Source organism: Polypterus senegalus, chromosome 9, assembly GCF_016835505.1.
Source record: "Polypterus senegalus isolate Bchr_013 chromosome 9, ASM1683550v1, whole genome shotgun sequence".
In the NCBI taxonomy this organism is placed as follows: Eukaryota; Metazoa; Chordata; class Cladistia; order Polypteriformes; family Polypteridae; genus Polypterus; species Polypterus senegalus.
In genome coordinates, this window is record NC_053162.1 from 112,450,342 (window position 1) to 112,477,560 (window position 27,219).

The following is a 27,219-nucleotide window of genomic DNA, read 5'->3' on the forward strand; positions in this document are numbered from 1 at the left end:
TGTGTCTGTGAACTGTTAACATTTGAATCTGATGATTGCATATAGCGCTGAACTGACTTCTCTGTATTCTTTCCTTGGCATGTCCTGGGGTACAAAAGAATCACCACTATATAAAAAAAAAAAGGTCACTGATTACAAGCGCTAGAAGACGTGCGAATGAATATGAATAATGTTGCATCAGTGCCAAAATGTTTTACGAAATGTACTAAACAGATCATAAAATTAGTTATTCCAAATACCATATAAACATGTTTTTTTTTTTTTGTCAGTATAGCTTTGACATCATTGACCACAAGGTGCATACTAATTAAGCGTGAACAGGAATACTCAATAAAACTGAATAGAAAAAAATTCAAGTGACGGTAAGATACGAAGAGGACAGATTCACCAGTGTTTGTGTGTCATCTTTTATCCCTCCAGATCAGAGAATTTACAGTTAGATTGTCTCAAAACACCACTCACTTCTACAGTTATCCCCAATTTCAGATAAAAAGTAACAACGTCAGATCCGGGGTTGGGGGTTGAGTGTTGTATCGTGATCATGACTGAGAGAATAAATGTTAAAAAAAGCAGCTAACTTTTACAAGTACTTTAAATTTACACTTGCTGTTAGAGACACAAATCAAATGTATGTTTTTATTCTATAATTTTAACAATAAGAGCACCTCACTACTCAAAACGGTAAATTTTCCGGGGAGCTGGTTTTCGAACTCACAACCTATGAATTATAAGTCAGCGGATCTTCCTGCTGCACTTCGGAAGCTGTCATATTGTAATTGCACCATTTCTGAAAGTGTTTAATTGATATTTGGACATCAGCCTTCACACATTAAGCAGTTCATGTCTACATTTTATTATTTATTACTAAAACATGAAAAATGTTTGTTTTAATGATGTGTTTATACAGATTGTTATAGGCACAAAACACACATCAAATTATTTCCTCTTACAATTCTGGGTAGCTCACTCCCAGATAATCAATCAAGGCAGGAACTGGGAGAACTTCTTGCCCGTTCTGAGGCGGTTTGGGGATGGTATAGCAGGCTGCTTGGGCTTATTGACACATTTATAAAACAATAGACGCTGATGGAGAGGTGCAAAGAGATTTAAGGTAGGCTGGATTTAAGAGTTATTTCGTGGTCTCTGGTAATTCTAGTGTTAAACATACTATGCCTAAAAACTAATCACAAATTACATTTAAAAACACCTGCTCTTGTCCTGTGCTGTTTTACAGGGTTAGTCCAGTTAATATTCAGGTAGTTAAATTCTATCCTGACTATATCATCTCCCTGCAAATTTGTCTTTTTAATATTAGTAAAAAGATGTGCATTGAAATTACCATTTGCTTTTGGGGATCTGTTACACACTCTTAAAATAAGGCTGATTTCCCTAAACCTTTCCAAATGAATTTCTCACTTTGATCGTCCAGTTGAAGAAGACATGCATTTTAAATTGTTTGATATAAACAAACTCCCTGTCCATTTCTGATCTTCCTAAAAAAAATGTTTATTATGTTATACTCGTCCCCATTTTGGCTAGTTAGCCAGGTTTCTATTATTGCTATGTCATTATTATTCTTGTCTACATACAACTCCATTTCCATTGTTTTTTAACACTTATAGCATTAAGGCAATCTCTTTTTAATGTGTTAATAATTTTACGACTGCCCTTAACTTTGGCTAAAACGTAGTTACTAGGCATTCTTATTAAACCCATACCCATTATCCTGCAGCAAGATTTGAGCCTTGCATTAAGTCTTCTGTCTGTCATTTGTTCCAACATGTACAATCTCAAGAACTAGACCTGTTCTGTCCAGTGAGTTTCAACACACTTTTTTTCCTTCTCAATATGAAAACTCGCGTACTGAAAATCAGCTACTAGCTATTTACTTATTTACATGTTTCTATAGCTGGTTGTGCCTGGTCATTGCTTTCATGCTATATGCCTGTCTGTGTACCATTGAGCCCCACTTTTAACCGCTTTAAATTCTGTAGCCTACATGTACTTAAAATAAATGCTTTCTTACTTTTGAGTATGTATCCCCACACTTTCTAACCATGTTAATGCTTAACTGTATGAGCACACTATGCTGCTCAATATATATTCAGTTATACTTTATGTGCCTTAACTTCTTCCCACCAAAGGAACCATCGTTGTTTTTAAATATTCAGCGCTACTTCTCTGGTTATTTGCTTACAGACTTGCTGGTTTCAGCTGCTGTTTATTGCCTCACCAATGCTAGTTTTGAATATAAGTAATAAAACCAGTACTTAAGTATTTAAGTATTTTTTCCAAAACACTTTTGGAACACACTGCTACTTTTGGTTCTTTGTGGGTGGGGTAAAGAGGAAAAAAGAAATCTTCTAAAGGGAAAAAATCTTGAATTCTTGCATAGCTCCTTAGTAACACCCAAAAAATAGATTTGAGGAGCAAAATTTGTCTTTTAATTAACTGTCACACCTCAGTAACCCAAATCACTTGGAACTTCTTCCACTCGTAAGGATGACCTCAGTTCATAAGTATGTCTGTCTCCAATCACTGCTTCTCATCTTCAAATTATACTCAGAATCCAGTTATTGCATGAGGATGGTTAGCTTGTGGATAATTGAATAGGAATTTCAGTGAAGCCAGCACAGTGAAAAGGTAGATTTGCAAGCATGATTGCTCAGTGGCTTTGACTGTACTGTCATGAATGTCATCGTAATGCCAAAACAGCAGCTACAGTAATTTTTGCAAGTATTGCTACAGCTGTTAGTTTCAGCAGAAACAACGTTAGATGCCATGGGGAAAGAGAAGAGAGGTAGATGCCCTTGTCAATTAAATACAGGAAGCTCTGCAGTCTACTTGTAAGTTTACACTGTAGGAAGATAAGTAAATAAATCAAGCTAAATAACATTCACTCTGGATTTTATATAAGTAACATGTAAATGTTTTTCATGTAAAGACCATCAGAAAACATAATCAAAAACAGGACTTTGCATGATACCTTGGCGAGGTATGCATGTGGCACATTGACTGGCAGGATGACGCCCGACCTGTTTCTGCATCCAATTGGTGCCATCTTAAGCCTTTACGCAAGGGTGCAGCTGTGTCGTTCTGTGTGAGTGGACGTTTCTTGTGGGGAGGGGTTCTGTTCTCTTTTTCCAATGTAGAACCCTCATCATTTCAGTTGACCTCTGTTAAAGCACATCTTTATGTGAAATCAGCAGTGTCAGACTGGGAGCGTGAACGAGACTGGGAGAATAAACCTGAATAAAAAAAATTTTAAAAATGCTAACATTTACAAGTACCATAAATTTACACTGGCTGTTATAGAATTAAAACATACATTTGATTTGTATCTATACAAGTAAGAATAAGAGCAGCTCACTTCTCAAAACGGAGGTGTCTGAGGTTGAACTAGCAACCTTTTTACTTCCAGTCAGCAGTTTTTACCGCTGCACCACCAAAGCGATATTATTAAGAATGTGTCAATGTCGCACCCTATTACGCAAGGTCTTTTTCTGCAGTTCTATCCTCTTTAATAAAACCCTTGTGTGCGTCCAGTGTCCCTGTGTGTGTGTGTGTGTGTGTCTTCTGGTGAAGTGCGCATGCACGGGGCCACATGGCACGTGTTCAGTCTCTTCCTGTGCATTCCCTGTTTGTGCAGAGAGAGAGAGAGAGACACACACACACACAGGTGCGTGCGCGCGACAGACAGACAAACACGCAGGCCCGCCCAAGAGACAGAGACACACACACACACACACACACAAACACACACGGCACACGTGAAAGACAGACCTGACAGAGCCCACCCGACAGAGAGAGACACACACACAGGCAGGCCTGTATGGGGCACGCACGCACACACGCACACACACACACACACACACACACACACACACACACAGGCCCGCAACAGAGACAGACACGCACGCACACACACACACACAGGCGCACGCGTGCATTGTTGCAATGTTACTTTTCTTGGTTGTTTATTAGATTACGGATTTTTCAAATGTTCATTTTTTTCCCTGTGCTTAAAACTCATTAAAAAAGGTGTTTTTAGCTAGCGGGTCATAAGGCTATAGCGCAAACTGTTGCAGTGTTAGTTTTCTCTGTTGTTCAAGGTTTTCTTAGTGTTATTCAATGTTTTTACATTTAGTTTACTATTACGCTGTGCATTCAATGGTGTAATTAACTATATTTGTGCTTAAAATCTTAAAAAAATATACATTTACATACAGTTCATACAGTCTGTAACAGATTAATTGTATTTACATACAATCCAATGGGGCAAATTAATTTGGTTCCACTGTATTACTTTCCGACAAAATTACAGGCATTTTACGGAAATAGAAACCAGTATTACTGAGAGTAAATTAAAGGCACACAATACAATGATGCATATTACAGCCACATACAAGGTCCCTTGCCATTTAATATAGACTGTTTATACAAATGTTTATGCACTACTGTTCTAGCGCCCGTTGTTGTAACGGGCTTAATGTCTAGTTCTTGAATAAAGGTGCAGTTGTTTTGTATACATATTGCTGTCAATGAGTTAAAAACCCAAGCAAAAATGTCAATCGTCAGAAAGATGATATGTATTCTTGGGTGGCACAGAGGTAAGAACTGTTGCCTTGTAACCAAAAGGTTCCAGTTAAGTCCGGGCACTCCGTATTTTGAGTAGTGAGCTGTTATTACTATAATATAATAAAAACATACATTTGATTAAAGTCTGTAACACCCGGTGTAAATTTTGGCTACTTGTAAAAGTTAGCGCTTTTTTTTTTCTTTACAGTTTTCTTCTGTCTGTGATTTCACGTGGTACAATGAACTTGACTCTCATCCCTCTGAGTTGGTTACATATATCTCCTTTCTTTTCACAAGAGCAGCAATAACTACAGTTGGCGCTGTGGTCGATGCCTGCTCAGCACTATTTGTTGCACCGGCAATCAAAGATACCACTATCAAACTCTCCACACTAGTGTTTAGATCTGGAAGTTCCATTTTGACTGTATATGTGCCCAAAAAGAAGACTGTCTGCATTTTCAGTACCATGCACCATAAAGCGGAGTACAGACAAGATCTGAAAAGAAAACAAAGAAAAGTTTAATTGACAACTCATGTTCAAATGGCATAGTATTTTTATTTGTAAATGTAGTGTGCATGCGCAAGAAAGGCAGAAAGATTTGATGTCATTCAAGTGGTTACTGAAATATAAAATAAACACTTGCACAAATGTATAATGAAACAAGTGCATTTTTATTCAAGAATAAAACTGAATAACAAAAATTCAAGTGAGAACAAGATACGAAGAAGACCTGAATCCCCACCATTTTTGTGTCTGCTTGTATCCCTTCAGCGATATCTTTTACAGGTAGCAAAACTTTACACTGGCTGTTAGACTCAAATCAAAGGCTGCTGCTTTTTGGGCGTTGACACCCATCAGCATGGCACTGCCAGATTTAAATACTAAAGTGGCTAATTGCTTGTCTACTAAAGTGATAGATTTGCTGCGATTTCAGATATCTGGCAATGGTTTTTTTTTAGAACTGTCCGAGTCTGTGGTCATAAAGCTTTTGGAGCTGTTTCTGGATAAAGGAAGAACTGTAACAGACAGCTTCTTCACAACACTTTCGCTGGCTAATAGACTGCTGCACCTGCTCTGGCATCAGAAGTAAAATGGGACTTCAACCTGCAGCTGTAGTCACTTTAGTACACAAGCAGTTCCCCCACGCTAATGTGCAGATTTGGCAATGCCATGCTCTAAGGTATCCTTATACATTAGAAATAAAGTATTAATTAAGTGTATTTTTGAAGAAATATGAAATATCTGTCACTTTTTGCAAGTTGTTTAAATCCTGGGATTAAACCTAAAAAGGAGAAATGTGCATTCACTTGAACAAATATTTTTATTGGATAACGACTTGTGAAAGTTGATTGCAGGTGTTCTTGCTAATCTACACACACACACACACATATACACATACATTCTGTATATACGTGTGTGTGTATACAGGTGCCGGTCATAAAATTAGAATATCATAACAAAGTTGATTTATTTCAGTAATTCCATTAAAAAAGTGAAACTTGTATGTTAGATTTATTCATTACACACAGACTGATGTATTTCAAATGTTTATTTCTTTTAATTTTGATGATTATAACTGACAACTAATGAAAGTCCAAAATTCAGTATCTCGGAAAATTAGAATATCAATTAAGACCAATCCAAAAAAGGAATTTTTAAAAAATGTTGGCCAACTGAAAGGTATGAACATGAAATGTATGAGCATGTACAGCACTCAATATTTAGTTGGGGCTCCTTTGGCTTGGATTACTGCAGCAATGCAGCGTGGCATGGACTTGATCAGTCTGTGGCACTGCTCAGGTGTTATGAGAGCCCATGTTGCTCTGATAGTGGCCTTCAGCTCTTATGAATTGTTGAGTCTGGCGTATTGCATCTTCCTCTTCACAATACCCTATAGATTTTGTATGGGGTTAAGGTCAGGCGAGTTTGCTGGCCAATCAGGAATAGGGATACCATGGTCCTTAAACCAGGTATTGGTAGCTTTGGCACTTTATGCAGGTGCCAGGTCCTGTTGGAAAATGAAATCTGCATCTCCATAAAGTTTGTCAGCAGCAGGAAGCATGAAGTGCTCTAAAACTTCCTGATAGACGGCTGCGTTGACCTTGGACCTCAGAAAACACAATGGACCAACACCAGCAGATGACATGGCATCCCAAACCACCACTGACTGTGGAAACTTTACACTGGACCTCAAGCAGCGTGGATTCTGTGCCTCTCCTCTCTTCCTCCAGACTCTGGGACCTTGAGGAAATGCAAAATTTACTTTAATCAGAGAACATAACTTTTGACCACTCAGCAGCAGTTTTGTCTTTAGCCTAGGTGAGACGCTTCTGACGCTGTCTCTTGTTCAAGAGTGGCTTGACACAAGGAATGCGATAGCTGAAACCCATGTCTTGCATACGTCTGTGCGTGGTAGTTCTTGAAGCACTGACTCCAGCTGCAGTCCACTCTTTGTGAATCTCCCCCACAGTTTTGAATGGGTTTTGTTTCACAATCCTCTCCAGGGTGCGGTTATCTCTATTGCTTTTACACTTTTTTCTACCACATCTTGTCCTTCCCTTCGCCTCTCTATTAATGTGCTTGGACTCGGAGCTCTGTGAGCATTCAGCTTCTTTAGCAGTGACCTTTTGTGTCTTGCCCTCCTTGTGCAAGGTGTCAATGGTCGTCTTTTGGACAACTGTCAATTCAGCAGTCTTCACCATGATTGTGTAGCCTACAGAACTAGACTGAGAAACAATTTAAAGGCTTTTGCAGGTGTTTTGAGTTAATTAGCTGATTAGATTGTGGCACCAGGTGTCTTCAATATTGAACCTTTTCACAATATTCAAATTTTCCGAGATACTGAATTTGGGACTGACTTTAGTTGTCAGTTATAATCATCAAAATTAAAAGAAATAAACATTTGAAATGCATCTGTCTGTGTGAAATGAATGAATCTAATATATAAGTTTCACTTTTTGAATGGAATTACTGAAATAAATCAACTTTGTCATGATCTAATTTATTTATTTAGATAAATTTATTTATCTAATATATATATGTGTGTGTATATATACACTGCTCACAAAAATTAAAGGAACACTTTTTTCATTGGGCCTGGCATGAAATCAATTAAACCTGTCTGATAATTTTCTGGTTGGTTAAGCAGCTGAGGTCATTGTTAATCACTTTCACCTGTATTGGTGTTCATGGACTTAACGACAGGCGCACTAAAGTGGCAACAATTAGAAAACCCTCAAAACAGGACTGGTTTTACATGTGGAGGTCATTTCAAGTTTCTCCCTCTTGATCTTTTTTGGTTGGTTTTCCACTCGTGCTAGTTTTGGCTTGAGTAATTATCTCTACTGGCAGTATGAGGCGATTCCTTAACCCTACAGAAGTTGCACAGGTTGTCCAACTTCTCCAGGATGGCACATCCACACGTGCTGCAGCAAGAAGGTTTAATGTGTCTCCCAGCACAATCTCCAGAACATGGAGGAGATTTCAGGAGACTGGCTGTTATTCTCGGAGAGCTGGACAGGGCCGTAGAAGGTCCTCAACCCATCAGCGGGACCAATACCTGCTCCTTTGTGCAAGGCGGAACAGGCGTGCACTGCTCGTGCCCTACAGAATGACCTCCAGAGGGCCACTGGTGTGAATGTCTCTACCCAAACAATCAGGAACAGACTTCATGAAGATGGCCTGAGGGCCAGACGTCCTGTAGTGGGCCCTGTGCTCACTGCCCAGCACCGTGGAGCTCGACTGGCATTTGCTCAAGAACACCAGAATTGGCAAGTCCGCCACTGGCGCCCTGTACTTTTTACAGACGAGAGCAGGTTCACCCTGAGCAGCTGTGATAGACGTGAAAGAGTCTGGAGAAGACAAGGAGAACGAAATTCTGCCTGCAACGTCGTTCAACATGACAGGTTTGGTGGTGGGTCAGTGATGGTCTGGGGAGGCATATCCATGGAGGGACGCACAGACATCTACTGCGTAGGAAATGGTGCTCTGACTGCCATAAGGTATCGAGATGAAATCCTTGAACCCATTGTCAGACCCAATGCTGGTGCAGTAGGTCCTGGTTTCCTCCTAATGCACGACAATGCCCGGCCTCATGTGGCAAGAGTATGCAGGCAGTACCTGGAGGATGAAGGAATTGAAACAATTGAATGGCCTTCACTTTCCCCTGACTTAAACCCAATAGAACATCTGTGGGACATAATGTTTCAGTCCATTAAGCGCTGCCAGGTTGCTCCTCAGACTGTACAACAGCTCAGGGATGCCCTCATACAGATCTGGGAGGAAATGCCACAAGACACCATCCGTCGTCTCATTAGGAGCATGCCCGACGTTGTCAAGCATGCATACAAGCTCGTGGTGGCCACACAAGATACTGAAAAGCATTTTGAGTAGCAGAAATTAAGTTTTTGAAAAAATGGACTAGCCTGACACATCTTCATTTCACTCTGATTTTAGGGAGTCTACACAATTGAGCCCTCTGTAGGCAGAAAACTTTTATTTCCATTAAAAGACTTGGCATCCTTTTGTTCCTAAGACATTGCCCTGTCGTTATTTGTATAGATATCCAACTTCATATTGAGATCTGATGTATCTAATGTGTTTCTTTAAAGTGTTCCTTTAATTTTTGTGAGCAGTATATTGTGTGTGTATATCTGGTCCTATATTCATTCATATATATATATATATTCATATTCATATATATATATATTCATATTCATATATATATATATATATATATATATATATATATATATATTCATATTCATATATATATATATATATATATATATTCATATATATATATATATATATATTCATATATATATATATATATATATTCATATATATATATATATATTCATATATATATATATATATATATTCATATATATATATATATATTCATATATATATATATATATATATATATATATATATATATATATATATTCATATATATATATATATATATATATATATATATTCATATATATATATATATATTCATATATTCATATATATATATATATATATTCATATATATTCATATATATTCATATATTCATATATATTCATATATATATATTCATATATATATATATATATTCTGTTGGGGGCCTTGGGTACAGGGCTCAGAAGACCAGCCCTGTAGGGAACTGTGGCCACCGCCCAGGAGGACCAGAGGAGTGCTTGTGCCTTCTCCAGACCGTTAAGGGGCATCCGTCCTGATTAAGTTGGGGCCCGTGGCCACCGCCAGGCGGCGCCCAGGTGCCTGTGGAACCCTGGAGCCCAGCACTTCCGCCACACCAGGAAGTGCTGGGGGGAAGACTTTACGTGACGCCCGGAGTGCTGCCGGGAGGACAGCCGGCACTTCCGCCACGCTGGGGCGTGGCCAAGGAAGGAATGCCGGGAACACCTGGTGCTCATCCGGGAGTACTATATAAGGGGCCGCCTCCCTTCAGTCAGGGCGGAAGTCGGGTGGAAGAGGACGGAGCTAGCGGAAGGACTGGAGGCGGCCAGGAGAAAGGCAAAGGAAGTGTGTGGCCTGGACTTGGGGGAATCGGTGCTGGAGGCACTGGGCTTTTGTGAGTGCACGAAAAAGACTTTGTATATAGTGTAAATAAACGTGTGTTGGGTGAAATATGCTCTCCGTCTGTCTGTGCCCGGGTCGGCTTTCACAATATAAATATATATATATATATATATATATATGTATATATATATATGTATATATATATATATGTATATATATATATATATGTATATATATATATATGTATATATATATATGTGTGTGTGTATGTATATATATATGTATATATATATGTATATATATATGTATATATATATATGTATATATATATATATTTATTTCCAGGCCACAGTTGTAAATAAGAAACATGTTCTTAATCTGTTTTGCCTGGTTAAATAAAGGTAAATAAAAATATACACACACTAATAAAAGGCAAAGCCCTCACTCACTCATCACTAATTCTCCAACTTCCCGTGTAGGTAGAAGGCTGAAATTTGGCATGGTTATTCCTTACAGCTTACTTACAAAAGGTAAGCAGGTTTCATTTCGAAATTCTACACGTAACGGTCGACAACGTCCGCCATGTTGTACTTTCTTATTTATAGCCCCATCTTCACGAAATTTTGTAGACGGCTTCCCTGCGCTAACTGAAACTGATGTACATACTTATTTCGATGGCATGACGCCACTGTCGGCCGCCATATTGAACTTTCCAACGTCACTAATTTTCCAACTTCCCGTGTAGGTTGATGGCTGACCCAATCTTCACGAAATTTTGTAGGTGGCTTCCCTGCGCTAACCAAAACCGATGTACGGTGGTATGACGCCACTGTCAGCCGCCATAGTAAACTTTCCAACGTCATGAATTCTCCAACTTCCCGTGTAGGTAGAAGGCTGAAATTTGGTACTTATTTCAGTGGTATAATGTCACTGTCGGCCGCCATATTGAACTTTTCAACGGTCTTTGTTACTTATGGGCCCATCTTCAAGAAATTTAGTACGCGGGTTCACATCGCTAACTGAATCCTACTTACGTACATATATACGTCCATAGCCTGCAGCTCGGTCACCGTGTGAGGCAGCATTGGGTCCCCCATCTCAACGCCTCCCACGTTGTTGGCTGTCTGCCTATATAAGACCGTCCGTCGCTCCGGTCTCTACATTCCCTTCCTTGCCTAGCCACGGGATTCACGTCTCCCTGCTGATAACTACAGCCTTTTTATTTAATCCACGGCTTCTCCGATGTTGTTCATTTATTACAATTATAGTTATTGTGTAGGTATTTTAGACTTGCTTTAGATTGTTCAGGTACCCATTTCCTTTATCATTCCAACCGTACCCCCATTAAGATGTCTATCGAGGTGATCACTATCGATCAAAGAACTGTCACTTACCGAGTGGTTTCCATGCCCGGAGATGTCACCTACCTTTTCCATTCTCTTTTTTACATATTGCACGGCCATATCAGGCTCACTCTTGATATCTGGAGGAACATTGTATCTTATATATTGAATGACTGGGACAGGTTCAAGGTGTGGACTGATGACGGTACAGGAGATAATTATTCTACACAGGAGCACTAGAAGAGTGAAATGCTTAAGCCTTTCACCTATGCATCTGCATGTGAGTTGATGGCTGCCGGTGAATTGTTCAGTTGTCTTTTTCAAGTGTACCGAAATGGCCAAATATTTTACACCTTTTGACAACCACCAATGTATATATATATATGTATGTGTGTGTGTGTATATATGTATATGTGTATATATGTATATGTACTGTATATGTGTATATATATATATATATATATATATATGTCTATATATATATATATATATATATATATATATATATATATATATATATATATATATATATATATATATATATATATGTCTATATATATATATATATATATATATATATATATATATGTCTATATATATATATATATATGTCTATATATATATATATATATATGTCTATATATATATATATATATATATATATATATATATATATATATCTATATATATATATATATATATATATATCTATATATGTCTATATATATCTATATATATATATATAATGTATATGTGTATGTATGTATGTATATACACTCACCTAAAGGATTATTAGGAACACCATACTAATACGATGTTTGACCCCCTTTCGCCTTCAGAACTGCCTTAATTCTACGTGGCATTGATTCAACAAGGTGCTGAAGCATTCTTTACAAATGTTGGCCCATATTTTTAGGATAGCATCTTGCAGTTGATGGAGATTTGTGGGATGCACATCCAGGGCACGAAGCTCCCGTTCCACCACATCCTAAAAATGCTCTGTTGGGTTGAGATCTGGTGACTGTAGGGGCCATTTTCGTATATTGAACTCATTGTCATGTTCAAGAAACCAATTTGAAATGATTCGAGCTTTGTGACAAGGTGCATTATCCTGCTGGAAGTAGGCATCAGAGGATGGGTACATGGTGGTCATGAAGGGATGGACATGGTCAGAAACAATGCTCAGGTAGCCCGTGGCATTTAAACGGATGCCCAGTTTACACTAAGGGGCCTAAAGTGTGCTAGGAAGACATCCCCCACACTATTACACCACCACCACCACCAGCCTGCACAGTGGTAACAAGGCATGATGGATCCATGTTCTCATTCTGTTTACGCCAAATTCTGACTCTACCATTTGAATGTCTCAACAGTCTTCAACTGTCCAATTTTGGTGAGCTCGTGCAAATTGTAGCCTCTTTTTCCTATTTGTAGTGGAGATGAGTGGTACCCGGTGGGGTTTTCTGCTGTTGTAGCCCATCCGCCTCAAGGTTGTGTGTGTTGTGGCTTCACAAATGCTTTGCGGCATACCTCGGTTGTAACAAGTGGTTATTTCAGTCAAAGTTGCTCTTCTATCAGCTTGAATCAGTCGGCCCATTCTCCTCTGACCTCTAGCATCAACATGGCATTTTCGCCCACAGCACTGCCGCATACTGGATGTTTTTCCCTTTTCACACCATTCTTTGTAAACCCTAGAAATGGTTGTGCATGAAAATCCCAGTAACTGAGCAGATTGTGAAATACTCAGACCGGCCCGTCTGGCACCAACAACCATGCTATGCTCAAAATTGCTTAAATCACCTTTCTTTCCCATTCTGACATTCAGTTTTGAGTTTAGGAGATTGTCTTGAACAGGACCACACCCCTAAATGCATTGAAGCAACTGCCATGTGATTGGTTGATTAAATAATTGCATTAATGAGAAATTGAACAGGTGTTCCTAATAATCCTTTAGGTGAGTGTGTATATGTATGTATGTGTGTGTGTGTATATGTATCTATACTAATAAAAGGCAAAGCCCTCACTGACTCATCACTAATTCTCCAAGTTCCCGTGTAGGTAGAAGGCTGAAATTTGGCGGGCTCATTCCTTATAGCTTACTTACAAAAGTTAAGCAGGTTTCATTTCGAAATTCTACGCATAATGGTCATAACTGGAAGCTATTTTTCTCCATATACTGTTATGGAGTTGAGCTGGATGGTTGTGGGGGGCGGAGTTTCGTGTGACATCATCACGCCTCCCACGTAATCACATGAACTGACTATCAACGCAGTACGTAGAAAACCAAGAAGAGCTCAAAAAAGCGCGGAAGAAAACATGCAGTATATAATTGAGAAGGCAGCGAAGCAATAAAAAGCGAGCGACTGACATATACAACCATTTTCATGAGTGGTGCTACTTCGGAAATAAAGCACGGTGTAAACCTAAAGTTTAAATTAAGTTCATAGGCTGCCGCTAGCGTTTGTAATTTAGTGCCTGCCCATATAAGGCCGTCCGTCAGCGGCAATCCAATAGAAACACTGCTGCTAAATATTCACGGGTGAAGGACTGTGCAGAGGAAGATGAGATGGTCAGGGTGGTGTTTGGCACAAACTCGGCGAAACTGCGAGCGAAACTTTTAAGTGCCGGGTCTTAGATAACAAATACAGCCGTGGACATCACACGAGATGGCACCAGCACAGCTGGGAACCTTCGATGCAAGAACACCAAGCGGATCACGTGAACTGACGCAGTGCACAGACAAAGCAACAGTTCCAAAGAGTGCTGAACAAAAACCGAATTACACAATTGAGAAGGCAGCAAAAAAAATATGAAACGTCTAATACATACAAGCATATTAATAAGTGTAGCTACTGCGGTAACAAAGCACACGGTGGAAAGTGAATGTCCCGCTAAAGGAAAACAGTGTTAAAAAATAAATAAAAAACCTGTGCATGCAGTGTGTCACATCTCAGATAAAGAGGAAGACGGGCTGTTTATTGATGCAGTAAAAAACGAATCGATGAATGAAACCTCTTATCTTTACGACGATTGACAAACATGGAATGTGACTTGAACACAACACATTGTAGAAATATGACCCTGATTGAAAGAAATAATGATATTCAAATCATTGATGACAGCAAAACTCAATAACACTCACAAAACAATTACTGTATATTGACAATCATGTTACGTTATTTTTAAAATGTTCCCTTTTCTTTTTAATGACATCTTTTACACACTACTTCTCCGCTGCGAATATATATATATATATATATATATATACTGTGTATATATATATATATGTATATATATATATGTATATATATGTATATATATATATATATATACCCGATCTACATTCTCTCAAATAGACAAGCCACATGCCATGGCGCAATTGTAGAGGCTTCGCCACTAGCGCCGACATCCAAGGTTCGATTCCTGAGAGGGGATGCACTAAATATGTACGTGCGCTTCCCGATTCATTTTACCCTCGCATCTCCTTGGTTTGTGACGTATGAAAAAATATGCGGTTAACGCAGAATCATGTTGTTATTTTTAAAATGTTTCCTTTTCTTAGCACAAGCCCAGCTGAGAAGCTGTACTCCATAACAAAAAATAACGCATTTAAATCACACTTTCAATTCCAAGCAAAGGGGAACTTTTGTCAATGCATGATTTCCTGGTACATCGATTACACTGATGCACACATCACAGCTACAAAAATGTTAGAGTCGGAATAAAGCGCGTTCCTACGAGTGATCGGAGGAAAATTTCATCTCAAAAGACTACCCGAGCGAAGCCTTGATAAAAGTATGGTTTTGTGCACACTGATAAGCAAGCAAAATTAGATGCATTACAGAAAGCGGACTTTGTGGCTCTTACTGGGGATAATTGCACTTCCGTGACCGTTAGTAATTCTAATTATATCTAATTACAAAATGTTCAATGACCACACTGTTTTAGCCTAATGTACAAAATAATTTTGGCTAAGGTTACTCAGAGTTTAAAGATTAAGTTGGTCAAATTACCTTTTATGTTTCTGACTTATTTTTTTTAAGAAGAAAAACTGCAGTTTATGTTGAAATTTTGGTTATTATTATTTAAAGACAATATCCATCCATCCATCCATTTTTCTAACCCACTGAATCCGAATACAGGGTCACGTGGGTCTGCTGGAGCCAATCCCAGCTAACACAGGGCACAAGGCAGGAACCAATCCAGGGCAGGGTGCCAACCCACCACAGGACACACACAAACACACCCACACACCAAGCACACACTAGGGCCAATTTAGAATTGCCAATCCACCTAACATGCATGTCTTTGGATTGTGGGAGGAAACCGGAGCGCCAGGAGGAAACCCACGCAGACACGGGGAGAACATGCAAACTTCACGCAGGGAGGACCCGGGAAGCGAACCCGGTCTCCTAACTGCGAGGCAGCAGCGCTACCACTGCACCACCGTGCCGCCCTTAAAGACAATACCATTCTGAAAATGTACTTAAAGTACTTCCACTACCACTTTATTTTTAAGTCTGCCCAATTTTAACCAGGGATGATATTTTTGTTTCTGTTTTGAATTCAAATACAGTTTAAAAGCATTTTTTTTTTCAGAAATTAAGAGCTTGAGTTTACAATATTCATGTCCATGTCTATTATTTGATTCTGTCACCCACTAAAACCCTTTTAAATTAAATAAAAACATTAGCGATTTGGGGCAAATTTACGTGTGCGATTACATACGATTAATCAAGATTAATTATTACACAGCCTCTAAATAATTGCATTAATTTTTTTAATCGAGTCCCACCCCTAATATATATATGTAGATATATATGTAGATTTGTGTATATATCTATACTAATAAAAGGCAAAGCCCTCACTCACTCACTCACTCATCACTAATTCTCCAACTTCCCGTGTAGGTAGAAGGCTGAAATTTGGCAGGTTCATTCCTTACAGCTTCCTTTCAAAAGTTGGGCAGGTATTATTTCAAAAAACTACGCGTAATGGTCATAACTGGAAGCTGTTTTTCTCCATTTACTGTAATGGAGATTAGCTTGAACGCCGTGGGGGCGGAGTTTCGTGTGACATCATCACGCCTCACACGTAATCACGCAGTACATAGAAAACCAGGAAGACCTCAAAAAAGCGCTCAAGAAAACATGCATTATATAATTGAGAAGGCAGCGAAACAATAAGAAGCGAGCGAGTGTCATATACAACCATATTCAGGAGTTCTGCTACTTCGGAAACAAAGCACGATGTAAACCTACACTTTAAATTAAGTTCATAGACAGGCTGCCGCTGGCGCTTGTAATTTAGTGCCTGCCCATATAAGGCCGTCCGTCAGCGCAATCCAATAGCAAACTGCCACGGGTAAATATTCACGGGTGAAGGACTGTGCTTATGGAGAGGAAGATGAGATGGTCAGGGTGGTGTTTGACACAAACTCAGCGAAACTGCGAGAGAAAGTTTTAAGTGCCAGGACTAAGGTAACATTAAATAAAGCTATGGACATAGCACGAGATGGCACCAGCACAGCTGGGAACCTTCGATGCAAGTACACCGAGTGGCTCACGTGAACTGACGCAGTGCACAGATAAAAGGCAACAGTTCCAAAGAGCGCTGAACAAAAACCGAATTACACAATTGAAAAGGCAGCAAAAAATATGAAGCGTCTGATAAGCATATTCATAAATGCAGCTACTGTGGAAACAAAGCACACGGTGGAAAAAGTCAATGTCCCGCTAAAGGAAGACAGTGTAAAAAAAACCCGTGCATGCAGTGTGTCAGGTCTCAGATAAAGAAGAAGACGAGCTGTTTATTGATGCAGTAAGAAACGAATCGATGAATGAAACCTGTCATCTTTACGATTGACAAACACGGAATGTAACTTGAACACAACACATCCTACAAATACGAACCTGATTGAAAGAAATAATGATAATCAAATCCTTGATGACAGCAACACTCAGTAACACTCACAAAACAAATACTGTATATTGACAGTCATGATACGTTATTTTTAAAATGTTCCCTTTTCTTTTTCTACCTTTTTAACACACTACTTCTCCGCTGATACGCGGGTATATATATATGTATATATATATATCCCGCTCTACATACTCGAATAATGGATACTTTATTCGCCATCAATGATTGTTTTGGTAAAGCCATACTCAGTGTATTCATTAGATGAACGGTAAAAAAGTAAGAGCGAGGGGAAGATGACTCATTGAGGCATGCAGGCTGTAGTCTGCGCCAACTCTATCTGAATTGCGCGATCACATTTGAAAAATATATCTTTTCAAGTTCTATTTAGTCCATATGTGTCAAACTCAAGGGTCGGGCCACATCCGCCCGCGTGTAATTATATCCGCCATGAGATCATTTTATATACTGTATTATTGTTATTAAAGCCCGAGTATATGAAGCTCTGGTAACACAATAAACTACAGATCCCATAATGCAGCGCTTCAGCTGCCTTGCCGAACACTTACGGCTTACTAGAGTTATTGCGCACTGAGTTTGCACGGCGCTTTGGTGACTGTGAAGAACAAAAAAAGTCCATCTACATGCTGCTCGAACCTTGTGCATGTTTGGTAGCACATATCTGTGTGAGAAGCTCTTCTCAGTGATAAAGACTAACAAAACAGCACACAGGAGTCGCCTCACTGATGAGCACCTGCAATCCATCCTGAGAATCTCCACAACACAGAACCTCACACCAAACAGAAACGAACTTGTGGCCAAAAAAGATGCCAGGCGTCCAGCTCTAAAATGACATATGAGCAAAGACAACTGAATGATTTGATTTGTTATTGCACGTAAGAGCGGGAGTGAACCGTTTTAACAAACAGCTTATTGCACTGATACGAAATAGCTGTGTGTGTATATATGTAGATATGTATGTATATGTATATATTTGTGTGTATATGTGTATGTATATATATATATATATGTGTGTGTGTGTATATATGTAGATATATATGTATGTAGATATATATGTATGTAGATATATATGTATGTAGATATATATGTATGTATATATATATATGTGTATATATATATATATATATATATATATATATATATATATATATATATATATATAACAACAACACTCATCACTCACAACAGTGACAAAACAATTACATTGACAATCAGGTTACGTTATTTTCAAAATGTTTCCTTTTCTTTTGATTGCTTCTTTAACACACTACTTCTCCGCTGCGAAGCGCGGGTATTTTGCTAGTATATGTATTTATGTATGTATGTATGTATATATGTATGTATGTATATATGTATGTATATATATATATGTATGTATATATGTATGTATTTATGTATGTATATGTGTATATATATGTATACTAGCAGAATACCCGCGCTTCGCATTGAGATGTAGTGTGTTAAAGAAGTTATGAAAAAGAAAAGCAAACATTTTAAAAATAACGTAAGATGATTGTTAATGTAATTGTTTTGTCATTGATATGAGTGTTGCCGGCATATATATATATACACATCTATACACATATATATACAGTTATATATATATATACACATATACACACATACATATATATACATATACATATATATACACATACTGTATATATACACACACATATATATACATACTGTATATACAACATATACATATCTACATATATACTATATATACAAATATATACAAATCTACATATATATATCTACACATATATATATATATATATATATATATATATATATATATATTAGGTGGGACTCGATTAAAAAATTAATCCAATTAATTAGAGGCTGTGTAAGAATTAATCTTGATTAATCGTATGTAATCGCACACGTAAATTTGCCCCAAATCGCAAATGTTTTTTTTTTTTTTTATTTAAAACGGTTTTAGTGGGCGTACAGAATCAAATAATAGACATGGACATGAATATTGTAAACTGAAGCTGTTTTAATTTCTGAAAAAAAGCCTTTAAACTGCATTTGAATTCAAAACAGAAACAAAAATATCATCCCTGGTTAAAATTGGGCAGACTTAAAAATAAAGTGGTAGTTTAAGTACTTTAAGTACATTTTCAGAATAGTATTGTCTTTAAATAATAATAACCAAAATTTCACCATAAAGTGCAGTTTTTCTTCTTCAAAAAATAAGTCAGAAACATAAAAGGTAATTTGACCAGCTTACTCTTTAAACTCTGAGTAACATTAGCCAAAATTATTTTGTACATTAGGCTAAAACAGTGTGATCATTGAACATTTTGTAATTAGATGTATTTAGAATTACTAACGGTCACGGAAGTCCAATGATCCCCAGTAAGAGCCACAAAGTCCGCTTTCTGTAATGCATCTAATTTTGCTTGCTTTTCAGTGTGCACAAAACCATGCTTTTATCAAGGCTTCGCTCGGTAGTCGAAATGATCAGTCGTAGGAACGCGCTTTATTCCGACTCTAACATTTTTGTAGCTGTGATGTGTGCATCAGTGTAATGGATGTACCAGGAAATCATGCATTGACAAAAGTTCCCGTTTGCTTGGAATTGAAAGTGTGATTAAATCGTTATTTTTAACGCGTTATGGAGTACATGCATCGAAGCTTCTCAGCTGTGCTTGTGCTAAGAAAGGGAAAATTTTAAAAATAACGTAATATGATTCTGCGTTAACCTAATATTTTTTCATACGTCCCAAACCAAGGAGATGCGAAGGTAAATGAATTGGGTAGCGTACATAGTCAGTACATCCCTCTCGAATCAACCTCAATGTCGGCGTAGAGGCTTAAGACTCTACAATTAGCCACAGCGTGTGGCTTGTCTATGCTAAAGTATGTATTGTAGATCGGGTATATATATACATTTATATATATACCCGTATCGCAGTGGAGAAGTAGAAGTTATGAAAAGAAAAGGGAACATTTTAAAAATAACGTAACATGATTGTCAATATACAGTAATTGTTTTGTGAGTGTTATTGAATGTTGCTGTCATCAAGGATTTGATTATCATTATTTCTTTCAATCAGGCTCGTATTTGTAGGATGTGTTCAAGTTACATTCCGTGTTTGTCAATCGTTGTAAAGATAAGAGGTTTCATTCATCGATTAGTTCCTTACTGCATCAATAAACAGCTCGTCTTCCTTTTTATCTGTGATGTGACAAACTGCATGCACGGGTTTTTTTTACACTGTCTTCCTTTAGCAGGACATTCACTTTTTCCACCGTGTGCTTTGTTTTTCGCAGTAGCTGCACTTATGAATATGATTCTATGTATAAGACGCTATATTTTTTGCTGCCTTCTCAATTGTGTAATTCGGTTTTGTTCAGCACTCTTTGGAACTGTTGCTTTTGTCTGTGCACTGCGCCAGTTCACGTGAGCCGCTTGGTGTTCTTGCATCGAAGGTTCCCAGCTGTACTGGTGCCATCTCGTAATGTCAGCTAAGACCCGGCACTTAAAACTTTCTCTCGCAGTTTCAATGAGTTTGTGCCAAACACCACCCTGACCATCTCATCTTCCTCTGCATAAGCACAGTCCTTCACACGTGAATATTTACCGGCAGTGTTTGTATTGGATTGCCGCTGATGGACGGCCTTATATGGGCAGGCACTAAATTACAAACGCTAGTGGTAGCCTATGAACTTAATTTAATATAAACTTACGGTTCACGCCGTGCTTTGTTTCCGCAGTAGCTGTACTTATGAATATGCTTGTATGCATCATTTGCTTCATAATGTTTTTCTGCCTTCTCAATTGTGAAATGGCGCTTTGCGCTGATCGCTGTTTGGAGTTCTTCCTTGTGCTCTACGTACTTACGTAGGAGGCGTGATGATGTCACATGAAACTCCCCGCCATCTCCAACTCAAGACTCCATTACATTATATGGGGAAAAATAGCTTCCAGTTATGACCCTTATGCGTAGAATTTCGAAATGAAACCTGCCCAACTTTTGTAAGTAAGCTGTAAGGAATAAGCCTGCCAAATTTCAGCCTTCTACCTACACGGGAAGTTGGAGAATTAGTGATGAGTCAGTGAGTGAGTGAGGGCTTTGCCTTTTATTAGTATAGATATGTGTGTGTGTATATATATGTATATATGTGTGTGTATATATATGTATATATGTGTGTGTATATATGTGTATATGTATGTATATATATGTGTATATGTATGTATATATATGTGTATATGTATGTATATGTATGTATGTATATGTATGTATTTGTATATATATATATATGTATATATATATATATATATATATATATATATATGTGTGTATATATATATATATGTGTATTTGTTGAATGCATTTACATTTGCATTTCTAATAAGCATTCAAGGTTTAATTTTGTTCTGCACATATCAGTACAAAATTTAAGCATCCTGCATAAGTGTTCATATTCATTATCTGGGTTTATTATTTACTTTTTGTTATTATTTAGGACCTAGGTATGTGCCTCTACTGACATTAAGGAAATATCACAAGTCGTCCCACGTTATTTGCGGGTTTGCGGTTTAAACACCTGTGTGAATGTGCAAATACATTGAATGCCAAGAAGTTGCCTGCATATAAAGGCATAAAGATTACTTTGCTGACAAAGTGAATAGAAGTGGCTGATACAGTGGGACTGCTAGTTCGCTCGGTTGACTTGTTTAAACCGTGACTCGTCAGCATTAGTCTGCACTTGTTACTCGCTGCGCATATTTAGTGGGCAGGAATGCACGCCACACTTTCAAATATTCCTTTCTTAATATATCAAACCGCTGTTGGTCATATACACAGATGCCTATCCAGTGGATATGGTGGGCTGACTGTATTTCTAAACCTAATAAATCTGAAGTTCTTTCAATGTAAAGTAATCCTAATACAGTGTGAAGACTACCTAGAACTAAAGTAAAACTAAATGTAAGATAATAATATAAAACTAAAAATAAACTATAAAAAAGGCAATAGTATAATGTTTTGGGCAGCAATCTTTACTTGTAGGTTTTCTAGGGCAGTCCACATAGAAATTTTTAAAGAAATTATCTCTTCAGGCTTTGTTAATGCATTAAGATGTTTCTTCGCACACTGGTCCAGTAGAACAACTGAGTTCACACTTTGCTATTAATTTCATGGATGCCTACAGAGAATTAAGGATGACCACTCCAAAACAAGAAATGGTTCAAGAATACCTACAAATCAGGGATGCCGTTCAGTCTTCAACCTGCCGTATTCATTGTACCTGGATGAAGTGTAGGAATAAATTATTGGTGTGATATGATATATATTCAATTTTGTGGTATTGTAAGCCTGTTCAGGCACAATTTACTCATGTAGTCTTAACTACGCTAAAGGTAAAGGTCATAGCCACAATTAATGCACACATCTGTATTATCTGTTTCAACACACTCTGAACATCCTAATATCCTAGCATCTTCCATTTTGATCATTAAATAAAATAAAAATAAAACGGGAACACTCTTTAGAGTGACTATGGCACAGATGAGATGATGAGATATCAGTGGAAGTGTGTTTAATAGCTCGCTAAGGAATTCTGGAATAGGTGGAGAAAGGAGTATCTCAACTCTCTTTAGACCCCGCTGAAATTGCAATGTAAAAGATGTTGCTTCGAAGAGGGTGATGTTGAATTAATGGCCTATGGGAACAATAATGAGGGCTATTCCCAGTGAAGAAAAAGGTAAGGAAAGCTGAGATTAAGGTAGTTCAGCAAGCAGCAACAAAAATCTTATAGGTCTGTTTTGGACCTGTTTTTTCTTTTATTGCCAAAATAAAGTGTTCAGCTCATCTTTATTAGTGGTATTTTAAAGTACGAGGTGGTAAGTGCTATGGCATCGCCAGTTATATTCTAGCTGTTTGACCAACTCTTGAGATTGTAACTTGAAGGGGGTAATGTTGCTATTGAATTAAACAAGAAGTTAATATGACAGGAATTAGAGGTAGTTGATATAGTGAGTGAATCAGGAGGCATGATATGTTTGTTCTCTCAATCGTTTTTATCCTCCTTAGGCCTTGTGAAGTCATTCCTGTACGGTATTATCTTTTTTGGTTATGTATCTTTTATTTAAGCAATTTTTATTTGGTGAAATTTTTATGCAAATATATTTAGAATATGTAAATTGAGTAATGTTTTGGCTGTTGAGCTCTTAGTTAAAGAAGCACTCTCTACTTAAAAACTTTTGTATTTACGTGATGATTGTACCCGATGTTTATATCTACTTATTAGTATTTTGCATATGTTTATTTCATTTATAAACATTTCCTGTGAATAAATATTTTCAACCTCACCCCCTGCTTTTGAAAGTTATTGCATTAAGGTGTTTAGCTTGCTGGATAATTGATATGGAAATTCAGAGAGGCCAGTGCACTGTTGTTTCCCTTGTACACAGCTTAGAAGTAGTAGTACAGGTTTTGTTTGCCTTATTTAATATTGGATAAAATGTATTTAATTTTTTTGGTTATGTTTCAGGCAAGAATTAAAGAACAGTTTGATGAGGAAAAGAGCAGCTCTGAGAATCAAAAGAAAGAACCACTGCAGTTTAATTTAAGGTCTGTTTTTATTTTAATCATTTTAAATTTTTCCTATTACAAAAGCTGTTCATCTGTTGAAACCGCTTTTTATTATCCCCCGCTGTATTTTTAAAATGCAATTTTTTATAAGAGTTTAACACACTATAAATAGAAATGAGTGATTTGTCAGTGTACTCATTTGATCATAGTGTATGTTTTTACTGCAGAATGACTGCAAAAGTTTTTTTTTTCATTATTTTTATTGCTACCTCAAAGTTGCAAAAATAAAGTGACTAATTTTAATTACCGGAATAAAACTTAAAGGCATTTCTTCTTGGTATTTATATAGAGAGCCGTGGATTTATTTTAAGTGTTTTTCTTTTCTTTTCTCTCTTTAAACTTTTGAGCAAATGCGTATGCCATTATTTTATGGGGATAAATCTTATTTCACCAAGAAAATCATGGAGCCATGCTTTAGTATAGTGACTAGCAGAATACCCGCGCTTCGCAGCGGAGAAGTAGTGTGTTAAAGAAGTTATGAAAAAGAAAAGCAAACATTTTAAAAATAACGTAAGATGATTGTTAATGTAATTGTTTTGTCATTGATATGAGTGTTGTTGTCATATCTATCTATTTATAATATATATATATATATATATATATATATATATATATATATATATATATAGTAAAATACCCAAGATTGGCAGCGGAGAAGTAAAAAGAAAAGGAAACATTTTGAAAATAACGTAACCTGATTGTCAATGTAATTGTTTTGTCACTGTTGTGAGTGATGAGTAGTGTTGTCATATATATATATATATTTACACACACACACATAAACATATATATATATATATATACATATCTATACATATACACATATATACATACATATATATCTACATATATACACACACATATATACACACACATACATACATACACACACATATATACACACAAATACATATATATATATATACATAAATACACAGACACATATATAAACATATATATACATATACATACATATCTACATATATACACACACAGCTATTTCAGTATCAGTGCAATACGCTGTTTGTTAAAACGGTTGACTCCGCCTTACGCAATAACAAATCAAATCATTCAGTTGTCTTTGCTCATATGTCAGTTTAGAGCTGGACGCCTGGCATCTTTTTTTGGCCACAGGTTCGTTTCTGTTTGCTGTGAGGTTTTGTGTTGTGGAGATTCTCAGGATGGATTGCAGGTGCTCATCAGTGAGGCGACTCCTGTGTGCTGTTTTGTTAGTCTTTATCACTGAGAAGAGCTTCTCACACAGATATGTGCTACCAAACATGCACAAGGTTCGAGCCGCATGTAGACGGACTTTTTTTGTTCATCAAAGTCACCAAAGCGCCGTGCAAACTCAGTGCGCAGTGCGCTCAGTTTATCAGCAAAGTGCGTATTTGGGAACACCGTAGTGACGACTTGGTTTAACAGTACTTGGCAACAGGGAAAGTGGGGCAAGGTGAACTGGTGCATTTGTGTCTCCCATAAAAGCAGCTTCACTTGAAATCACTTTGTGATTGTGCACGGGTTAAAACGTCCGCTGAAGTGTCAGATTCTTATTTAATTCTGCTGTTTTCTGTATCTTCTGAATTGCATTCAGGTTACCCTGATGCAAGGCAGCTGAAGCGCTGCATTATGGGATCTGTAGTTTATTGTGTTACCAGCGCTTCAGATACCCGGCTTTAATAACAATAATACAGTAGATAAAATGATCTCGCGGGCCAGATATAATTACACGCCGGCCGGATGTGGCCCGCGCCCCTTGAGTTTGACACATATGGACTAAGTAGAACTTGAAAAGATATGTTTTTCAAATGTGATCGCGCAATTCAGATAGAGTTGATGCGCACTACAGCCTGCATGCCTCAATGAGTCATCCTCCCCTCGCTCTTACTTTTTTACCGTTCATCTAATGAATACACTGAGTATGGCTTTACCAAAACAATCATTGATGGCTAATAAAGTATCCATTATTCGAGTATGTAGAGCGGGATATATATATATACATATATATATACCCGCGTATCGCAGCGGAGAAGTAGTGTGTTAAAAAAGGTAGAAAAAGAAAAGGGAACATTTTAAAAATAACGTAACATGACTGTCAATATACAGTATTTGTTTTGTGAGTGTTACTGAGTGTTGCTGTCATCAAGGATTTGATTATCATTATTTCTTTCAATCAGGTTCGTATTTGTAGGATGTGTTGTGTTCAAGTTACATTCCGTGTTTGTCAATCGTTGTAAAGATGACAGGTTTCATTCATCGATTCGTTTCTTACTGCATCAATAAACAGCTCGTCTTCTTCTTTATCTGAGACCTGACACACTGCATGCACGGGTTTTTTACACTGTCTTCCTTTAGCGGGACATTGACTTTTTCCACCGTGTGCTTTGTTTCCGCAGTAGCTGGATTTATGAATATGCTTATCAGACGCTTCATATTTTTTGCTGCCTTTTCAATTGTGTAATTCGGTTTTTGTTCAGCGCTCTTTGGAACTGTTGCCTTTTATCTGTGCACGCGCCAGTTCACGTGAGCCGCTCGGTGTACATGCATCGAAGGTTCCCAGCTGTGCTGGTGCCATCTCGTGCTATGTCCGTGGCTGTATTTAATGTTACCTTAGTCCTGGCACTTAAAAATTTCTCTCGCAGTTTCGCTGAGTTTGTATCAAACACCACCCTGACCATCTCATCTTCCTCTCCATAAGCACAGTCCTTCACCCGTGAATATTTACCCGTGGCAGTTTGCTATTGGATTGCCGCTGACGGACGGCCTTATATGGGCAGGCACTAAATTACAAAAGCCAGCGGCAGCCTGTCTATAAACTTAATTTAAAGTGTAGGTTTACATCGTGCTTTGTTTCCGAAGTAGCAGAACTCATGAATATGGTTGTATATGTCACTCGCTCGCTTCTTATTGTTTCGCTGCCTTCTCAATTATATAATGCATGTTTTCTTAAGCGCTTTTTGAGCTCTTCCTGGTTTTCTATGTACCGCGTGATTACGTGGGAGGCGTGATGATGTCACACGAAACTCCTAACGGCGTTGAAGCTCATCTCCATTACAGTAAATGGAGAAAAACTGCTTCCAGTTATGACCATTACGCGTAGAATTTCGATATAAAACCTGCCCAACTTTTGTAAGGAAGCTGTAAGGAATGAACCTGCCATATTTCAGCCTTCCACCCACACGGGAAGTTGGAGAATTAGTGATGAGTCAGTCA

General features: G+C 37.7%; 1 protein-coding gene across 1 annotated transcript in view; it reads left to right on the top strand.

Moving 5' to 3' along the window:
* LOC120534889 (putative ATP-dependent RNA helicase TDRD12) overlaps positions 1-27,219 on the top strand; it is a 329,578-nt gene that overhangs the window by 174,931 nt on the left and 127,428 nt on the right. The window contains exon 9 of the mRNA XM_039762401.1: positions 23,906-23,985. Within this exon, the coding sequence (XP_039618335.1) occupies positions 23,906-23,985 (80 nt within the window). The remainder of the gene's footprint in view (positions 1-23,905; positions 23,986-27,219) is intronic.